Source organism: Mobula hypostoma, chromosome 17 (genome assembly GCF_963921235.1).
Source record: "Mobula hypostoma chromosome 17, sMobHyp1.1, whole genome shotgun sequence".
NCBI classification, from domain to species: Eukaryota; Metazoa; Chordata; class Chondrichthyes; order Myliobatiformes; family Myliobatidae; genus Mobula; species Mobula hypostoma.
In genome coordinates this window covers 41,029,920-41,051,714 of record NC_086113.1, presented here as the reverse complement: position 1 = coordinate 41,051,714, position 21,795 = coordinate 41,029,920, and the positions used below count along the sequence as shown (strand labels likewise).

At 43.0% G+C, this 21,795-nt stretch overlaps 1 protein-coding gene across 1 annotated transcript in view; it reads left to right on the top strand.

Annotated features, from left to right (window-relative positions):
* Nucleotides 1-436: 436 nt before the first annotated feature.
* znrf2b (zinc and ring finger 2b) overlaps nucleotides 437-21,795 on the top strand; it is a 181,020-nt gene continuing 159,661 nt past the window's right edge. The window contains exon 1 of the mRNA XM_063069784.1: nucleotides 437-1,521. Coding sequence (XP_062925854.1) covers nucleotides 1,119-1,521 — 403 coding nt within the window. The 5' untranslated portion in view covers nucleotides 437-1,118. The remainder of the gene's footprint in view (nucleotides 1,522-21,795) is intronic.

The window sequence follows — 21,795 nt, the reverse complement described above, 5'->3', positions numbered from 1 at the left end:
TTCTTTCTATTGTTCTACCTATCTGTGTCATTTTATCGGGGTAATCTGTGTATTGTTCTCTCTGTCCGCGTGTGATTTCTCTTTGCTGTTCCACTTCTCCGCTCTCTTTACTCTTGTCTTTACGTTAGTTCAATTTCTTCCCTCCCCCATTTCTTTTGTTGATGTGTGCTTTCTCCGAGTCATCTTCCAGCTCTCTTCTTCCTCCCTGTTACTCTATTGCTCCATCTCTTTCTTCATCTGATTGCTACTGTGAGCTCTGTCCGTGTACTGTCCCTTCTATCTCACGGTAACTCGGTTATCTTTCCCTTTGTCCTCGCTGTAACGGTGTGGTCGCCCTGTGTGCTGTTGCTTCTCTCTCTCATTGTACCGTGATCTCTGTATATTGCTCCATCTCATTGTTACTGTGTGATCTCTTCCTGCTGTTTGTGACGTGTCCTGACGTGAGAAGGGGCAGACAGCCAGTCATTGAGTGAGTCTCGCTGGCTGTTGTGAAAATCTAGTGTCAGGCTGGTCGACCTCTTGACTTTTAACAATGTGTGCGACTCGCTGCTTCCGCGTCGCCCCACCGAGCGCCGAGCGCGGAGTTTCCCAGGCGTGAAGGAAGGGGAATGAGACAATCAAACAAAAAGCAACAGCTCACTCTTGTTTTGGTGCCATGCTCCTGGTTTAGCACTACGATGGCGGAGAGAGCTGGCCAGCAGCAGCCCCGAGCGACAGCGGCAGGAGGTGGATCAGGAGCCGGACCAGATCAGCATTCACTCTGGCTACAAGAGAGTAGTGCGGTGGGCACTTTCTGAACCTCCGTCTGTCCTCCAGGGGACCGGTCGGTGGGTGGGTGGGGATACGGAATCCGCTGGAGGTGACTCAGTCTGCCTTTGTTGGGATCTTTATCTCCTTCATATACAGCGTCTACTGCTCACGGGTATCTACTGAGAAACCTCTTCGCCACTTACTCTGCGGAAAGAGGGCATTCCAGGAGAACAATTGGGAACATTTTTTTTTATTTAAAGGGGGGAAAGGACCCCAGACGTGGAAAGTGAATCCGAAGTTTGCAGGGTCTGAGGATCCGGGAGCCACTCAGGCGTACCAGCCTTGACCGCCCGCCGCAGGTTTCACTCATGGGAGCAAAACAGAGCAGCCCGACTGCGAACGGTCGGACCCGAGCTTACTCGGGCTCGGATCTACCCTCTACCACGGCCAGCAGCAACGGCAGCAACCGGTCGGTGGCTGGTTCCAGCGGGTCGGGGACGGGCTCCAGTGCCGGGGTGGCTACTGCCTTGGCCGGCGGCCGCTACCACTACGTGACCCCGCCTGCCGGCGGCCCCCGGTCGGTGGTGCCAGCGGCCAGCAGCCGAAACCAGTCGCTCAACATTCCCAACAGCGGCGGCACGTACAACTCGCAGGAGGACTCGGAAGGCAGCAGCCCGGAGGAAAGCATGAGGGAGCGCCCAGGAGGTCACCGAGCACCTCGGTTACTCATTGGATCTCTCCCCGCCCACCTATCGCCTCACTTGTTCGGAGGTAAGACCCTCGGGAACTTTAACGGGCCAGTTAATTGCTGTGGGGCGCAGCAAAGTGAAGGAACAAGCTTGTTTAATCAGTTAATGCCACCCAAACGTAATTACTACAAAATCCCAATAATTGTGAATCAAATCCATTTCCATCACCAATATCCATACTAGTGTTAAGGCTCCTAATTTTAAGTGCGCCTTCTGCCTCAGTTCTATGCGGGTTATAGCTCCGTATTTCAACACCGCCGCCTCTTACCTGTCTATTGGAAATAGTGAAGATTTACGTAGGGACAATTTTGGCTCCACCCGCCACATTTTTAAATCTTTATTGGTTTGTTTTTTTCGTTCTAGTAGTGAGATGCCTGTGTTTATTTGATCCAAAAGACGACAGCTGATGGGAGAGTGGTACACTTTCTCCCGGAGGCATTTGTTTTGCAATCGATTTCAAAGTCTGAATTTCACCCACAGAGTGAGCTTTTTTTCTGAACGGTTTCTTGAAGCCCCGTATTTATTTTCGTGTTTCCAGAACGCACCTTTGACCCGCTGTAGGAGATAGCGAGTCTACTTCATCAGGTACACGAGTCAGCAAACGGAGACTTTCAGTACTCGCACCTGCATTTTGCTGTAATAGCGATTAGATGATAAAGAAACACCGCAGCGGCAGGCTTTCATATTTGTGCAATAGCTTCTCAAAGGGCTTGCTTAATGACCCTAAATATTAAAGCGGCTTGATCTGATCAGCGAGCATGCAATAAGATTTAAAACGCCCACAGCCAAACCTTCGAGAGATTCATTTCGGCGCTGATCTTGGTTGGCAAGCTATTTAGCTTTCTTGCCCATGACTCCAATTTTGTCGAGATATTATGTTTAATTAGTGAATCTCTCGTTGCTTTGGTCTATTTTTGGAAGGGTAACATAAACGCAAACTATTCTCTAGAAGGGTAATTTGTCAACTTTAAACTATCGTCATGGATCAAAGCAGGGGGGTGTGCTTTTATTTCACCTCGTTGGTTTACTGTTTGTTGACAAACTTTTCCATTCCAAGTCATGTAATTATCCATAAAGTGAGCTTCTAGCATTTTAGGTACCTGTCCCAGTTTCCCGGGTCTTTGGCCCTTCCAGTCCTAGAGTGCATGATGATTATCTGCTTCTAATCTCCTGTGCAGAGTCATTGCACAGGTGAAGATAATTTTGTATATGCATGGTTGGGTTAGTTCATTGTTTACATATTTCATATGCTTATTTTCAATATGCATATAATTTATAACTGGATATATAAGACGAACAAGAAACAGTACAAAACAACTTCTTTTCCCCAAAATGTGTTGACCCTGATGTCTTCCTTTCCCATTGACGTTGAGTTGTTCATGGATGACTCGCAACTTGTTGGCCAGCTGAGGCTTTCCAAAAGGTCTGAGATGGTAACTCCTTACAAGGTGAGAGTGGGAGCTATAGGAAGGCTGAGCAAACTAACTGTGGCACTGTGGTTCAGGGAACCATTCAAGAGAAGGGAGAGAAGAAAAATCTAGTTATAATCGGAGGTGATAGTCAGGGGCATAGACACAATTCAATGTTGCAAGGATCAAGAGACCTGAAGGCTCTGATGCTGGGTTCAGGACATTTCATCTGTCCTGCAGAGGAATTTGGAGTTGTTGTGGTGCGTGGATGGGACAAGGAAAGAAGTTCTGCTGAGGGAATTTGAGCGGCTAGGATTAAGCTGCCACTGAGCCATGTGCAAATTGGCAAAGGGTTAATAAGATTAGAGAGTTAAATGTGTGGCTCAAAGATAGGTGTGAGAAAAATGGGTCTAAGTCTGTGGGACATTGGGGCCAGCACTGGGGAAGGAGGGAGTTGATCTGATGGGACATGCTCCATCTGCACTGTGCTGGTGAGTTGCATAACTAGGGCTGTGGATAGGGCTTTAAACTAAATAGTTCAAAAGATTTAAAATGTATTGGGAAATTAAAAGGGAAGGAGAGTGCAGGAGAGGTTACTGAAATCGCCAGAATGAAAAAAATAGAAAATTTAGAAAGGGACAAGAAATTAACCTCAGGCAGCAGGGTTTTAAATTTGAGAAGAGAGGAGTTGAATACAAAACTGAATGTATGCACAAAGCATACAGAACAAGCTAGTTGAGCTTATTGCACAGTTAGATATTGCAGATATGACACCGTGGCTGAAATAAAATCACAGCTGGGAGCCCAATATCCAAAGATATACATCCCATTGAAAAGACAGGCAGGTGGGCAGGAGGGTTGGGGTGGCTCTATTTGGTGAAATATTAAATCAAATCCTTAGCAAGATGTGACACAGGATCTGAAGGTGCAGAATCGTTGTGGTAGAGCTGTGAGGTGATGCTGCAGCTCTAAGATCCTGGTTAGACCACACTTGGAATATTGTGTTCAGTTTTTGGTTTTCTCATTGTTTGAAGAATGTGCAAACCTTAAGAGGCTGCAGGGGAGATTTACCAGGATGCTGCCTGGTTTGGAGAGCATGTCTTATGAGGAAGGGTTGAGTATGCCAGGGTTTTTCTCTTTGGAGAGAAGGACGATGATAGAGGTGTACAAGATGCATAAGCTAAATGAATAGCAAGAAACTTTCTCCCGGGCTGGAAATGGCTAATACCTGGAGGCATAATTTCAGGGTGATTGGAGGAATGAGTGGGAGAGTGTCAAGGGTTTTTTTTAACACACAGAGCTGAATTATTTGCAATGTTCTGCTAGGGGTGGTGGTAGAGGCAACTAGAAGCACATTAGGAAAATTTAATAAACTTTTAAATAGACACATAGATGATAGAAAAATAGAGGGCTATGTAGGAGGGAAATGTTAGATTGATTAGGAGTAGATTAAAAGGTCGCCACATCATTGTGGGCCAAAGGGCTTATGTTCTATGGAACTACAGAGGCATGAGAGAGGAGCTGGCCAAAGTTTATTGTAAGGGGACAATAGCAGGGATGATGGTAAAACAATAAAGGCAGGAGTTTCTGAGAGTAATTTAGATGGCAGAACAAAATTTCATTTCAAAGAAGAAGAATTCTAAAGGGAGGTTGAGTCAACCCTGGCTGATGAGAGAAGCCAAAGACAAAAAAAAAATCAGAGGAAAGGGCATACAATATAGCAAAAATTGGTTGGAAGTTAGAGGATTGGGAAAGCTTTTAAAATCCAACAAATGGCAACTAATAATGCAATAAAAGGAGAAAAGATGAAAGTCAACTAGCCAACAATATAGAGAGGATAGCAAAAGTATTCTTTCAGATATATTAAGGACATGAGGCAAAAAATGGACATCGGACAACTGGAAAATGATGAAAATGATTACTAGAGAAGTAATAAAGGGGTACAAAGTAATGGCAGACAAACAGAATCAGTAGTTTGCACGAGACTTCATTGTAAAAGGTACCAACAATGTGCCTGAAGTTCGATGCAGTTAGGGGGCAGATGTGAGTGTAGTTGCTGTTACTAAGGAGAAGGTGCTTGGGAAGCTAAAAAGCCTGAAGATAGATAAGTCACTTGGACCAGATAGACTACACCCCAGGGTTCTGAAAGAGGTAGCTAAAGAGATTAATGAGGCATTAGTGGTGATCTTTCAATAATTGCTAGAGTCTAGAATTGTTCTGGAGGACTGCAAATTTGCATAAGTCACCCCACTCTAAGAAAGGAGGAAGCAAAAGACAGTAAGTTATAAGCCAGTTGGCCTGACTTCAGTGGTTGGGAAGATGCTGGAATTCATTATTCAGGATAAAGTTTTGGGGTTCTTAAAGTTGCAAGATAAAGTAGGCCAAAGTCAGCATGATTTTTTGAGCAGAAATGTTGCCCGACAGATCTGTTGGAATTTTTTGAGGAAATAACAGGCAGGTTAGGCAAAGGAGAGTCAGTGGTTGTTGTTTACTTGGATTTTCAGAAGGTCTTTGACAAGGTGCTATACATGAGGTTGCTTAACCAGATAAGAGCTCGTGGTATTACAGGAAAGGTACTAAGAGTAGGAATAAAGGGCTGTTTTCTGTTTGGTTGTCGGTAACTAGGTTCTGCAGAGGTTGAAGTTAGGACTGCTTTTCATGTTGTGTGTCAATGATCTGGATGATAGAATTATGCCTTTGTGGCTAAGTTTGCAAACAATGCAAAGATAGGTGGAGGGGCAGGCAGTGAAACAGGGAGTCTACAGAAGGGCTTGGACAGTTGAAGAGAAAGGGCAAAGAAGTGGCAGATGGAGTACAGTATAGGGAAGTGAATGGTCATGCACTTTGGTAGAAGGGATGAAGGCAAAGACTATTTTCTAAGTTGGGGAAAAAATTCCAAAATCGGGTACCACAGGACTCGAGAGCCCTAGTGCAGGATTCCCTAAAGGTCAACTTGCTGCTTGAGTTGGTAGTAAGGAAGGCAATTCCAGTGTTAGCATTAATTTCAAGAAGATTACAATAAAAACAATGATGTAATGCTGAAGCTTTATAAGGCATTGGTTGGATCACATTTCGAGCACTGAGAGTGGTTTTGGACCTCGTATCTAAGAAAGGATGTGCTGACTTTGGGAAAGGTCCAGAGGAGATTCACGAGAGTGATATGGGAATGGAAGTTAAAGTATGAGGAGCATTTGATGTCTTTGGGCCTCTACTGAGTGGAGTTTAGAAGGATTGTTGGGGTGGGGGAATTTCATTGAAACCTACAGAACATTGGAAGGCCTTCAGACAGTGGGCATGGAGAAAATGTTTCCAGTAGTGGGAGAGCCTAGAACCAGAGGACATAGCCTCAGAGTACAAAGACATCTCTTTGAAAAAAAGAAATGAAGAATTTCTTTAGCCAAAGCGTGCTGAATCTGTGGAATTCATTGCTGTCGATGCTAAGTCATTGGTATATTTAAAGCAAAGGTTGATAGATTCTTGATTGGTGTGGGTGTCAAAGGGTACAGGGAGAAGACAAGCGAATGGGGTTGAGAGGGAAAAGTAAATCAGCCATGACTTAACGGCAGCGCAGACTTGATGGGTTAACATTCAGATTCTGCTCCTATGTCTTTTGGTTTTATGTGGCAGGAGTTGCAAGAATGGTGGCGAATTGAACTGCCTTATCTGCCAGACTTTCTACTCTGCACCTGCCCAGTCTCTCTGCAGGGAACAACATGGTGTCCTGTCTGCTGCTATCTGTGGAAAGGATTTGGTAGAAGGGAGTGGACAGTACACTCTGATGCTCCAGCAAACTATACCAAACATTAAAAGCCCCCTTCACCCTTTCCTTTTGCTACATGTGTGTGACTGTGATATTTGATAACATCATCTGTTTGCAATTATTAAATATATATTCTTGAGCACAGAAGTGAAGTGGACTGGTAATTGAGTCTCAAAGAGCAAAGCTCACATCTTGAGAATTAATTTAAAACATTCTATTTAGATTTATAACTTAAGCAAAGGAAAGTAAGGAAGTGTTTAGCTTTAATCATGTTAAAATGGTGCAAGGACACCTGGCTGGTCATTAGTTCGCGATTTCTATTTATTTGCTTAGAATCTAATATACCCTGCAGCAGCTGTTTGCCCACGTTCCCATCTGTTCATAAATTATTTGCAAAGATTCCTTTTCACACGTTTTACATCTTTGTTTGCTAATATAAAGACTGACTGTTGAAAAGGTGGGAATGGATGTAATCAGCTATTACATATCCCATGGGAAAGATCATCAGAAGAATCCAATATTTCAATCTGTTCCATGTCCTTCTGCAGAGGTCAGAGAGGAATTAAAAGCACATTATTTCTCGATCTGACTAAGTTTAATTCGAACACTATTACTTATTATTCTAAGGGCAGGGGAATTCCACTGCTGTGATCTGAAAGGAAGTTGTAGGTCTACATGTGATAAGGGCACCTAATTTTGAAAAAGAAAACTGCTTTTAAAGTAGCAAAATCTTAATCAAGAGAGTGCTTTGCAAAGCCTTTCTGTATGAAACAGTTATAAAGTTCCTAAACTCCCAAGTACTCACCTAACCTACTCAGTCTTTCCACATTGAGTTAATTCCTCTTTAATCAGAGACTATCATGGTAAACCTTCACTGATCTGCCTCAAATGTAACTTTATACCCTTGATATAAGGGACAAAAGCAGTTCAGTATGGTCCCACTACTGCAGAATGTGACCCTCCAAATGAGGTGTTGGTTGGAAACCTAGGTTCCATTCATTGCTGTCATTTATTGCATCTGGTGTGGCCTTCTCTGCATCAAACTGTGGAATCGCTTTGTTGAGCACCTTTGCTCAGTCTGCCATAACAGCTAGGGTCTTCCGTGGGATGGCCATTTTAGACATACTTCCCATTCCCACACCGACATGTCTGTCCATGGCCTAATCTACAGCCATCGAGGCCAGATGCAGATTAGAGGAATAGCATCTCATATTCTGTTTTGGTAATTTCCAACCTGATGTCATGAATATTGATTTTCTCTGTTTTCCCCCTCCCCCTTGTTTCTTTATCTTTGCACCCCTGCTCTCCCAATCTGCCCTTCACCCACACATTCTTTCCCCCATTCTCTTCCTCACCTTCCCTTTGGTCCACGTCCACTGACAGCTTCTATCAGATTCTGTCTTCGTTAGTTCTTTGTCACTTCCGCTCATTACCTTCCAGCTTCATACTTCAATCCCACTCTTCCCCTCCCTGCCAGGTTTATCTTCCCCCTCTCACATGGATCCATTCACCTGTCAGTTCTTGCTCCACTTCCCCCCCACCCCATCCTTTATATATGAGCTGTGTGTCCTCTTTCTTTCCAGTCTTGAAGAAGGGTCTCAACCTAAAACATCAACTGTTCACTTCCCTTCATAGACGCAGTCTGACCTGCTGAGTTTCTCCAGTGTTCTGTGTGTCACTCTCTTGCTCTATCCAGTCTTCCTCTTTTGGTTCTCCTCTGGGCTGAAATGCATCACTGATCAAGGTGCCCTGCACTGTGGTCATGAGCACCTGTTCTTCTTGGCTATCACTATGTTCAAACAGACAGAATGCGTGGCTCAGCTACTTCTGTGAATTTGCATCACACACTAGTTGATGATCAGCTTGGCTAATTTCCCCACGATTACAGTTTTCCTTGTTTTGAGGAACTGCGTGGCCACACCATTCATCAACACATGATAACGAGACTACAGCTGGAGTTGAAATATCATTTACTTGTAAAACAGCACTACACTGTTAATGGCAAGGTATTTAACAATGTTAACGTACAGAAAGATCTTGGGGCCCAAGTGTGTAGCTCCCTGAAAGGGACTGATAAGGTGTTAAAGAAAGCAGACGGCCTTTATTAGTTGAGGCACTGAGTTTGAGAGTCAAGAGGTTATGTTGCAACTAGTAGGTCACATCTAAAGTATTACATTCAGTTCTGGTCACCCCATTTAGAGGAAGAACATGGAGGTTTGGGGAGGGTGCAGGAGTGGTTTTTCAGGGCTCTGTCTGGATTAAAGGCCATGTGCTATGAGGACAGCTAGGACACCATTGTGTACTTCTGTCTGTTGCGGTGGAGGCTGAGGAGAGATCTTATAGAACTTTATAAGATTATGAGAGGCATAAATAGGCAGCTAGCACCTTTCCCCAAGATTAAAGTGTATAATACTAGAGGAATGTAGAATGATAGGGGGTAAGTTCAAAACAGATGTGCAAGCAGGTTTTTTTTGTTTTACAAATAGTGGGTGCTTGGTATGGGGTGCCAGGAGTGGGTAGTGGAAGAAAATACAATAGAGGTATTCAAGAGACTCATGGATACACAAATGTGCAGTGGATAGAGGGCTATAGGCATTGTGTAGGCAGAAGGGATTAATTTAGTTATGCATTTAATTAGTAGTTTATTTAGTTCAGCACATCATGGTTCCTATGCTGTACTGGTATTCCTTCTATGTTTCATACACTTTTACTCCAAACCCATTGAAAAAGAAGTTGGCATTTAGATTTTCAAATACTTATACAGTGGATTTTGGTTAATTGGGGCAGCCGCTTATTTGGGACAACTCTTAAAAGAACAAAAAAGTAATCGAGAAAATAGCTAGGATTCCCTTTGTTTATTTGGGACACTGTGCCACTTAATTAGGACAAGATACTGTTACTCGGCAATTTCTAACGAGTGTAGTTTAATGATTGTGTGTGGCCGTTAGACACTCCACCGTGCTTGGAGCAAACAGTTTTAATTGGTGTGTGTGTTCAAAGATCAATGTTCTTGCCACTGATAGTTGGCAAGAAATAAGCAGTAAGACAATTTAGAACTGTTATGCTCTCAGCGGTTTCAAGCATTCAGGCTTGGAGATGCCAGAAACGGCCAGGAGTGAAATCATCGATAGCAATGTACGAAGGCAGTCCATTATCAACATTAGGTTTCTGTACTGATTTTGTTCATTTACAGTCAATCAAAATAATGAGGCAGCATACACTGGGTAAATTCTTTCATTGATAATTATTAGGAACCAATACACAGTCTTATAGTACTGTCGTAGTGTTGATACTGTTCTGATTGATTTTATAATTCATTTAAACATGTAATTTGTTACTCAGTTAAGCAGTAGTTTGTTAACTACTTCAATGAAACTTTGGCTAACTGCTGCATTTGCTTAACTGGGCCAAAATGTACTGATTTGCATGTGTCTCAGTTAACCAGAATCCACTGTAATGCTGGATTTGTATGCTGGAATTCTGTATTATGTACCCAAATCACTTTGCGCTGCAAACTTCATTCATATAAATAGTGATTTGTTTCATATTCCTTTCAGAGTGAATACCACATTTTACCACATCATCTTCCGTTTGCCGGCGTTTTGCCCACTCACTTAAACTAACAATATCTCTGTGTCTCCTGCTCACTCGTTGCCTTCCTCCTTTACATTTTCATCATTTGCAAATTTTGTTATTCTATGCTCACTTCCTTCCTCTAAGTCATTGATAAACATCGTAAACAGCTCCACTCCGTGCACTGATGCCTGTGGCACCCCACATTTACAGGATGCTAACCTGAAAACAGCTCCGCTGTCCTTACACACTAACTCTTGCTAGTTAGCCATGTTGCTTTTATGTGTTCTGAGCACTTACAATTTACCTAGGTGTTTGACACAAACACAGGAACACAATCTTTTTTACTTCTGTTCTAATTGGGTTCTTTCTTCTAAAAATTGTGTGCAATTTATGTCTAATTTGCTTTTCAGCTGTGAATGTTGCTTAAATGATGTCATGTGTCTGTAATGCAGCTGCAGGTACTTTTTACATTGCACCTATGCATACATATACATATACTTGAGCACATAACAATAAACCTGACTTTGGCTTTAAATCATGCAATGCCTAACCTAGTCTCTAAATATGTGTTCAAGTTGCAAACACTATCTGTACATACTACCAGTGGCTGACCGTAATCAGGTGCTTAAGATACTGCATGATGCCATCTCCAAACAAGAAACAGTCCATCCCGATGCATTTCAAATTGAGTTGGGGACTTCAATCAGGCTTGTCTGAAGAAATCCCTGCCCAGTTGCCATCAGCATAGACCTGTTATACTAAGATAAGGAATGCATACCATTCCATGCCCAGACCGTATGTCAGGAAATCTGATCATTTGGCTGTCCTGCATACAGTCAGAGGCTAAAGAACAAAGCTCCAGGTATTAGGACAACAAAGAGCTGGTCGCAGGAGGCAGAGGAGTGGCTACAGGATTGCTTTGAGACTGTGGACAAGGACAGGTTCATCTGTGGATCTGAAGGAACATACCATGGTTGTCATGGGCTTTATATAACAGTTGCCAATCAGTCCATCCCCCAAAATCATCCAGCGTCTTCCCCAGTTGTGAAGTGGCAATTCTGGCCTAAACTTGAATCAACGATGGATGCTCGACAGTTGTGGCAGGGCTTGAATGCTATCACCTCCTGCAAAGTGAAACCAAGCAACAAAGGAGACAACAGGGCTTTGCTCTTAGCTCATAGAACATAGAAAATCTACAGCACATTACAAGCCTTTTGGCCCACAAAGTTGTGCTGACCATGTAACCTACTCTAGAAACTGCCTAGAATTTCCCTACGACATAGCCCTCTATTTTTCTAGGTTCCACGTACCTATCTAAGAGTCTCTTAAAAGTCCCTATTGTGTCTGCCTCTACCACCTTCGCTGGCAGTGCATTCCACACACCCACCACTCTGTGAGGAAAAACTTACCTCTGACATCCCTCCTGACCCTACTTCCAAGCACCTTAAAACTATGCCCCCTCATGTTAGCCATTTCAATCCTGGGAAAAAGCCTCTGGCTATCCATACAATCAATGCCTCTCATCATCTTATATACCTCTATTGAGTCACTTCTCATCCTCCATCGCTCCATGGAGAAAAGGCCAAATTCACTCAACCTATTCTCATAAGGCATGCTCTCCAATCCAGGTAACATCCTTGTAAATCTCCTCTGCACTTTCTCTAAAGCAACAACATCCTTCCTGTAGTGAGGTAACCAGAACTGAACACAGTACTCTAACTATGGTCTTGTATAGCTGTAACATTACCTCAATGCTCTGGAACTCAACCCCATGTATGATGAAGGCCAACTTACCATATGCATTCTTAACAATACTGTCAACCTGCGCAGCAGCATTGAGTGTCCTATGGACACAGACCCCAAGATCTTGCTGATTCCTCCACACTGCCGAGAGTCTTACCGTTAATATTTTGTTCTGTCTTTAAATCTGATCTACCAAAATGAACCACCACACTTATCTGGGTTGACCTCCATCTGCCACTTCTCAACCCAGTTCTGCATCTTATTGATGTCCCGCTGTAACCTCCGACAACCCTCCAGACATTCCACAACACTCCCAACCTTAATGTCATCAGCAAATTACAAAGCTGCCCTTCTACTTCCTCATCCAGATCATTTATAGAAATCACCAAGAGTAGGGCTCCCAGAACAGCTCCCTGCAGAACATCACTGGTCACTGTCCTCCATGCAGAATACAAACCATTCACAACCACCCTTTGGGCAAGCGAATTCTGGATTCACAAAGCAAGGTCTCCTTGGATCCCATTCCTCATTACCTTCTGAATGAGCTTCGCTTAGGGGACCTTATCAAATGCCTTACTGAAATCCATACATCCACTGCTGTACTTTCATCAATGTGTTTTGTTACAACCTCAAAGAATTCAATCAGCTTCATAAGGCATGACATGACCTTGACAAACCCATATTGACTACCCTTAATCAGATTATGTTTCTCCAAATGCCCATAAATCCTGCCTCTCAGGATCTTCTGCAACAACTTCCCCACCACTGAAATAAGACTCACAGGTCTATAATTTCCTGGGTTATCTCTACTCCCTTTCTTGAACAAGGGAACAACGTTTGCAACATTCCAATCCTCTGGTACTTCTCCCATCCCTATTGATGATGCAAAAATCATTGCCAGAGTCTCAGCAATCTCCTCCCTCTCTTCCCACAGTAGCCTGGGCTACATCTTGTCCAGTCCTAGTGACTTATCTAACTTAATACCTTTCAAAAGCTCCAGCACATCCTCTTTCTTAATGTCTATACACACAAACGTTTCAATCTGCTTTAAGTCATTCCCACAATTGCCAAGGTCCTTTTCACCGGTGAATACTGAAACAAAGTATTCATTAAGTACCTCCCCTACCTCCTCCAGCTCCACGCACATGTTTTCACTCTGATTCCTGATTGGTCCTATTCTCACATGGCTCATCTTCTTGCTCCTCACATACTTGTAGAATGCCTTGGGGTTTTCCTTAATCCTGCTCACCAAGGCCTTTTCATGGCCCCTTCTGACTCTCTGAATTTCATTCCTGAGCTCCTTCCTGGCACCCTTGTAATTTTCTAGAGCTCTAACAGTGCCTAGTTTCTTGAACCTTTTGTAAGCTTTTCCTTTCCTCTTAACTAGATTTCCTACATCCATTGTATACATGGTCCTTTTACCCTATCAACTTTCCCTGCTTTGGTGGAGCATACCTATGCAGAACGCCAAGCAAATGTTCCCCTCAATGCCTTTTATGCTCACTTTGGCCATCAAAACATGGAGGAGCCACAGCCCCTGATGGAGCCTTCAGGAGGGTGAATCCAGGAAAAACATCTGGCCCAGACTGGGTAGCTGATCAAGTACTAAAGATCTGTGCTGATCAACTGTCTGGAGTGTTCAGTGAGATCTTTAACCTCCTGTTTCAGCGGTCTGGGATACCCACCTGCTTCAAGCAGACTTCACTTGTACTGGTGTCTAAGAGGAACGTGCCTCAGTGACTATCATCCAGTAGCATTTACATCCCCAGTGATGAAGTGTTCTAAGAGGTTGGTGATGAAACATATCAATTCCTGCCCAAGCAGCAACAAGTTGCCTTCTGGTGCAATAGGTTTGCAGCAGATTTCATCTCGTTGGCTCTTCACTCAACCCTGGAACATCTGGACAGCAGGATGCTCCTGATCGACTACAGCTCGGAATTCAATATGAACATGGCCTCAAAAGTAATCAATAATCTTCAAGACCTTGGCCTCAATATCACCTTTTTCAATTGGATCCTCGATTTCCTCACTTGCAGACCCCAGTCGGTTTAGATTGGCAATGACATCTCCACAATCTCCATCAGCACAGGTGTACCACAAGATGGTGTGCCTAACCCCCCGCTCTACTCACTTTACACTTATGACTGTGTATCTAAGCACAGCTCCAATGCCATATTCAAGGTTGTTAACAACACCGCTGTCGTAGGCCGAATAAAAAGTGGAGACAAATCAGCATATAAGCTGGGAGATTGAAAGTCCAGCTGAGTGGTGCCACAACAACAACATCTTACTCAAGGTCAGAAGATCAAGAAGCTGATTATTGACTTCCAGAGATCCATGAGCTAGTCCTCTTCAGAGGATCAGAGGTGGAGAAGATTAGCAACTTCAAGTGCCTTGGTGCTATCATTTTGGAGGACTCGTCCTGGGCCCAGCACACCAGTGCAATTACGAAGAACACATCACAGTGCCATTACTTCCACAGGAATTTCTGAAGATTCTGCATGACCTTAAAACTTCCACAAACTCCTCTAGATGTGTGATGGAGAGCATGTTGACTGAATGCATTACATGGAAACGCCAATGCCCTTGAACAGGAAATCCTACCAAAAGCAGTGGATGTGGACCAGTACATCACAGCTAAAGCCTTCCCCGCCACTGAGCACATCTACACGGAGCTTTATCGCAGGAAAGGAGCATCTATCATCAGGGTCCCCTACCACCCGGGGCATGCTCTCTTGTCACTGCTGCCATCATCAACAAGCTACAGGAGCTTCAGGGCTCTCATCGCCAGGTTCAGGAACAGTTATTACCCCTCAGCCATCAGACTGTTAAAACAAAAGGGATAAATTCACTCAACTTTAGTTGCCCCATCTCTGAAATGTTCCCAAAACCTATGGATTTACTTTCAAGGACTCTTCGTCGCATGTTCTCGATATTTACTGCTTATTTATTTATTGTTATTATTATTTCTTTCTTTTTGTATTTGCGCAGTTTGCTGTCCTTTGCATGTAGGTTGAATGCCCAAGCTGGAGCAGTCTACCATTGATTCTATTATGGTTATTATTCTTTTATGGATTTGTAGAATTCATAAAAGAATAATGTAGAAAAAGTTGTAGAATTTGGAAATGCTGCGTCTGGAGCAGTCCATTGTATGGAGTCGAATCGTGGACCTTATGCAAGGAAGCGCAACGATGACTGGAGGCATTTGAAATGTAGTGTTTAAGGAGAATGCAGAAGATTAGATGGGTGGTGAAGGTCAGTACTGTGGAAGTGTTGAAGACAGTGAGGAGAGAAAAGGAGTTGCTGAAGAATGTGCAGAAAAGGAAGCTGGAATATGCCGGGCACTTGTTAAGAGGTGGTGGACTGCAGAAATTGTTATTGGAAGGGATGATAGAAGGGAAGAGGGAAAGAGGAAGGCAGCGAACCACTTGGTTTGATAATGTGAGGCAATGGACTGGGTTGAGTTATGCTGAGGCCAGAAAAAGAGCGCAAGATCGAAGAAGATGGAGGTGCATAGCGGCCAACCCCGGATATGGGACGGCACCCACTGACTGACTGATTCTATAATGGATTTATTGAGTAGTCCCACAAGAAAAGATAGCATATGGTGACAGATATGTACACTGATAGTAACACACATCAAAGTTGCTGGTGAACGCAGCAGGTCAGGCAGCACCTCCAGGAAGAGGTACAGTCGATTCAGGCCGAGAAAATGTACTTTGAACTGTGAAGCTTGTGGCTAGTTATAGGCATCTTCACTGGACTCCCAGATTCTATGCCCTTAACAAAGGTTGCCCTCTTCCCTCAGGTGCTGCCCTTAAAGTTGGCCTTCAGAGGCTGTTCTTGCCAAATTCACAGCCTACGGTTGAAATCCTTCACTGCTGACTACCAAGGCTGAGTTATTGTGCTCTGATTTGCTGATGCGGGCTAATTATGCCTCTGCTGTGATCTTCCAGAAACTGCTCTGAGTTCAGTGAATTGGCGAGAAGGGAAGGAAGGCTACCACGAGCCACTTAAAAGAACATCAATCTCAATGCAATTCTCCAAATGAGGGGCTGGGGAAACCTATGGTCCATTCAATCTTCTTTCTTTTGCTGGACTGATATGCATGCTAAAACATTCAATCACTAATCAGCAGACACTGAATTGTAGTTGTTAGCACCTACTCTCGCTGTATGTGAGGTCAGGCTGAATGTGGCCCACCCGGTTTTGTGGATTTCATCCAAGATCAACTTGGCTACTTTTCCAATGATTCCCATGTTCTGGGGAGCATCTTGGCCAGACTCAGTCATCAATCCACACTAATATACAGTATTTGCTCCAATGTTATGAGGCTTAAGTTGTGAATCTGAGTCTGTACCCTTTTGTGTGACACCTTATCTAAAGCCATTTGAAAACATCGATACATTATACCTAATAATTCCTCTCTATCGACTCTGGAGTCTCTAATGACTAAATTTGATGATTACATAAATATGTGTTGTGAAGAGGATATAAGGAATTTGAGTGGACTAAGGTCTAACAAATGAATTATGATGCGTTGAAAGTGGGAAATTGTCCATTTTGCCAGGAAAAAAATAAAAGCCTAGATAATGATTGCAGTGCTTTGAATCTAAGTCATAAGTAAATTTATTATCGAAGTACGTATACTTTGCCATGTACTACCTGGAGATTTATTTTCTTACAGGCATTTACAGGAAAAAAAGAAATATAATAAAATTTAAGAAAAACTCTACAGAGACAGAAGCTGACAAAGAGCCCAAGAAAGAAAACTGCAAGTTAAAAAAATAATGTTGAGAATATTGTCCTTGAAAGTGAGTCTATAGGCTGTAGAATCGGTTCTGAGTTGTAGTGGTGGTTGAAGTTATTCATGCCTATACAGGAGCTTGATTAGCCGTAGGGTAATAACTGTTCCTGAAGCTGGTGGTGTAGGACCGAAGGCCTCCTGTCCAATGGTAGTTATGAGAATGGGGCATGGCCTGGATGGGTAGGAGCCATTGATGGTGGATGCTGCTTTCTTGTAGCAGCACACCATGCAAGTATACACAATAGAGGGAAGGGCTTTGCCAATGATGGATTGGCTGTATCTATCACTTTCTGGAGTCTTTTCCCTTCCTGGGCATCGTCATTTCCATACCAGGCTGTGATGCAGCCAGTTAGGACACTCTCCTCTGTGCATCTACAGATATCCGTCAAACTGCAGCGGGATCTGGCTGTATTTTTGCATGATTTTCAATTGGCACAATGTTGTAACTGTGAACTGGGTCACTGAAGAGACATTGGTACTCCTTGATATAAAAGCTCTTTATGTATTATGATGTCCACCCTTTCCACTCAAACTGCATCAAATTTTTATACTCTTAACAGCAAAGAAAGCAGCAGGTGACTCAGTACAATTCAATTTGCTACATTGACATTGTTTACTTCAATAGTTTGAGTCTGACAAATGGTTCCATTGAATTGCATATCTACGATAAGGTAACACTATATCTGATAAGACACCTTTAAGTATGGCAAGCACATTTTCTGGGCCAAACTAATTCACATTGATGGAGAAAACAGACACCCAAGGTTAGTGTTGCGAGAGCTGACTCTGACTCTGCAATTATCCCAGAGACTGACTGAGAGCAGGTTTACCGATAACCATGTTTGATGTACTGACTGACAAAATAAATGTGGTAGAATTTTCCTTACAATCAGTCACAATGGTGCAAAATAACTTGGCTGATATATGTGAATACTTCTCATGGTCATGTCAATTTGCATGCCATGTCTCTCAGGCAGCCAGTCTCCCGCTGTGGGACAGTAGTCTGTACTCTATAGAAAACAGATTTGTTTACAAAGTGCCCTTTCATTTTCAAACTGATTACTGCTTGCAATGTACATTAAGAACTGCAGACTAATTCTTGTCTGAATTAATGTTTGGTGTAATTGAATAATTTCATAACTCCTGAATCCTGGTAGTAAATCAAACGGGGTGTTTTTGTTTATTGCTCAGGGAATTGACTGCAAAAGAAGTTACACTTCAGTGATATAGGCCTTTAGTGAGACCACATCTAAGAAGAAAGGTTTGATAAGGACAGACTTGGATCATCTAGAGTTTACGGGACTTTGCTAAGGAATTTGAGGGGTCCTAAAAGAGGGAATGTGGAGAGGATGCTTCCCTTTATAGGAGAATCTAGAACTAGGAATAACTTTTAACATGAGGGGTTGCCTATTTGAGAAAGAAATGAGGCAACTGTCCCCCCCCCCCACCAAAAGTTTCAGAGTCTTTGGGATTCTTTTCACTAAAAGGCAATGTCTAAATATTTCTACACTTTAAGTTCTTGTGCGTCAACATCTTAGAAGATCTAATCTGGGCCCAACACATTTACTCAGTCACACCAATGACAGGAGTTTGAGGAGATTTGATATGTCACCAAAGACTCTTGCAGATTTCTGTAGATGCACAGTGGGGAGCGTGCTAACTGGTCAAATCACAGCCTGGCATGGAGCCTCCAACACACAGAATCACAAAAGGCTGCAGAGGGGTGTATACTGAGCTACTTCCATCACAAACTCAACCCCCTTCACCATCAAGGTCATTTCAACATGCGGTGCCTCCAGAATGTGGCAGCCATCACGCAAGACCTTTGCCATCTGGGACGTGCCTTCTCATTGCTACCGTCGGAGATACAGGAGCCTAAGGTCCCACATGCAGCTTCTCCTCCACCATCAAATTTCTGAATTGTCCACAATTCCATGAATGATAACTCATTATTCCTTTTTTTTTGCACTATTTATTTATTTCGTAAATTATAATTTCATGTCTTTTGCACTGTGCTGCAAGTGCAAAACAACAATCTCATCATATAAACAGTGATAATAAACCTGATTCTGAATACTTTTAAGACTGATAGGGAGGGACTTGATATGTAAGGGATGAAAGGTAACCACAAATCAGGATAATATGAGGCTGAGATTGCAAACAGACCAACCAGGGTCTGATTAAATAGTGGAGCAGGCATAACTGCTAGAGTGGCCCTTTCCTTTTCCTAGTTCATATATTTGTAATTTGATGTCCTTTTGAGTTGTTGCCTTCACCATAGTGACAAAAGCACACTTTAGATATTTAAGTGACGGTTAGTTTAATAAAATCCAATATTATTGCCAACTTTGCTCATTATGTTGAAGCAAGGTAGAAACCTATCCAAAAGTCCAAAGTACCCAATCATATCTTCAGGTTTCTTTTTCATTAAATCTATCAAGTCAAAAATGAAGCTTAGTTTTGATTGGAAGCCCAAGGTCCTGGGAGAAGTGCTCTAAAGAAACGAATTGCCATTCCCGTTAATACGTTCTAATTCAAATCAGAACTTTTACATTTTGGTTGTGAATCACAGTATCTAAAATAATTTTCAGACTTGTAATTGCATCATGACTTTCCTATCTCTATCAATATATCTGGTGACAAATCCTCAATACAAGAGTATATTGTGTTCTGCACATATTCTGCAATGGTGATTTCATGGCCAAAGAGGATAATAAGCAGCTCCTTGTATCCTGACACATACCCTGTGGCAAAGGGATGTGGGGTCAATCACGTGTTCTTGTTGGCTTCAAGTCTTCTGGAAGTGAATACAGGTCTGTGACTTCCAAAGATCAAATTTTGTCATACACATATTCCTGCAACTTGTTTTTTTTAAACAGCATTCAATATCAGGCTAGAAAGCACTAACTATTGCCTGTTTCTTGCTGTCCTCAGGAAACTGTTGGTGGTTTGTACACATCACTAGCAGTGTCAGAGTTGGAGTAGTGAATGCAAAAGATTGTTGCGAGTATGATCTGGTAGCAATATTGAAGGATTGGCTTGAAGAAATGCAGGATTGCAAACATAAGACTTCCAGCTACAAGGTGTTCAGCAGAGAAAGGGATTGGATAAAAGACAAGGGTCAGCCTTTTTAATCAAATGTACTGCAAGTCATCTGAGTTTACAAGAACTATCCAAATGAGTGACGAGATATGGTGAAATTTAAACTGTGAGGAGAGCCATTTGAAATTGAGTTGGAAAAGAACCTGACATGGTTAGGTTGGAATCCAAATTTGATAGATAAAACAATCCTCTGAGGAGAAATCAAAAGGTCACCAATGAGGAGCTCCCTGGAAGAGACAGAGGAATGCAGCTAATGTCAATCTTCAGATGCAGTATACAGTATCAAAGCAAACACCACAAAAAAATACACAGCAACTAAGAAGGACAATTGGTGCAAGAGACCCATGGTTAGCATTATCTGAAGGAAATGTATATGACTTCTATAATCATAAATTGTGAGAGTGATTAATAGGTTGTAGCCAATTTAGCAACCAAAATAATTATTTTATAAAAGCAGAAGGAATGGTTGAGATGCTAAATAATGATTTAGCAATTGTTTTCGGTATTTGTATTTTCTTACCATAGAGTATGTTGGCTTTCAAGTCTATGCTGATTCTCAGAGCAATCCCATACCCATTTTTATTTCCCTACAACCTATTGTCAGTCAGTCAGTCAGTGGGTGTCGTCCCGAATCTGGGGTTGGCGGCTATGCACCTCCATCTTCTTCGATCTTGCGACAGCACCGAGTACAGCCGCCTTGGCACCGCCCGCCACTGCCCCCGCCGAACTCGAACCTAAGGCCGTGTCGGCTTCCAGCTGCGGCCGCTTCTTCAAGCTCAACCCTTCCTTAGGCGAGGCCTTGGGCAGGTCCAGGCACCCGGTGCAGCGCCCAAGTTCATCATGTCTCTTCTAACTAAGTGCATAGCATACGATTCGTAGATACGTGGTGAGGCTTTAATCTCTTCCACGGAAGATGGCCGTTGGCTTACGAGGAGCTCATCTGCCCTTTGTCAGGTCTTGTTTTTTTTTAGTCCTGCTGGGTGTCCTCACACCCTCCTCAACAGACTAAATCCAAGTCGCTGACCACTGGACCACGGACCCTGGCTGAGCGCCAGGCCCCCGCCCTCCCGCTGAATCTCTCCGAGCGCCCGGCGCCCGACCAAAAACCATAACATTGTGCCCATTAATCATCGTGATTCTCCTACCATGCGTGTACACTGGAGGGGTGCTACAATAGTAAAATAAAGGTTAGTGGGTGCTAACACAAACAAGAGAAAATCTTCAGACGCTGAAAATCCAAGCAACACACACAAAATGCTGGAGGAACTCAGCAGGGCAGTTAGCATCTAGGAAAAGAGTAAACAGGCAACATTTCGGGCTGAGCTCCTTCAACAGATTCTTTTGATGAAGGGTCTCGGCCTGAAACGTTGACTGTTTACTCTTTTCCATAGATGTTGCCTGGTCAGCTGAGTTCCTCCAGCATTTTGTGTGTAGGATAAAATTAAGTGTTGGGTCTGGGGATGGGGTGGGGGAATAATAATCATTTGGAAGATTTTGTGGGCAACACTCCAATCTGAAATGCACCTGGTTGAGTTGGTATGCACTCAGGATAGCATGGGGATGGCAATGATGGAATGATCCTTGGGTTTTGGGACGGAATGATCCTTGTGCTTGAAGTAGCAGGTGTCAATAAACCCAGCAGTTCCAGACTTGTCCATCCAAATAATCAAAAAATTTACAGATATAATAACTTAGGGAAAAATTACAGGATTTGGAAAATTCTCAGCTAATGCACAAGTATCAGCACCTTTATTAAAGAAAAGAAAAAAAATTGTTTGCCTAACGATCAGTTGAAGGAGCAATGGAGGAGGTTAATGTTGTGCATCTGGGCTTTCAGAAGCTATTTATCAAACTACGGCATAATTAACATTAATAAAGGTCATACGATTGAATGGAGAG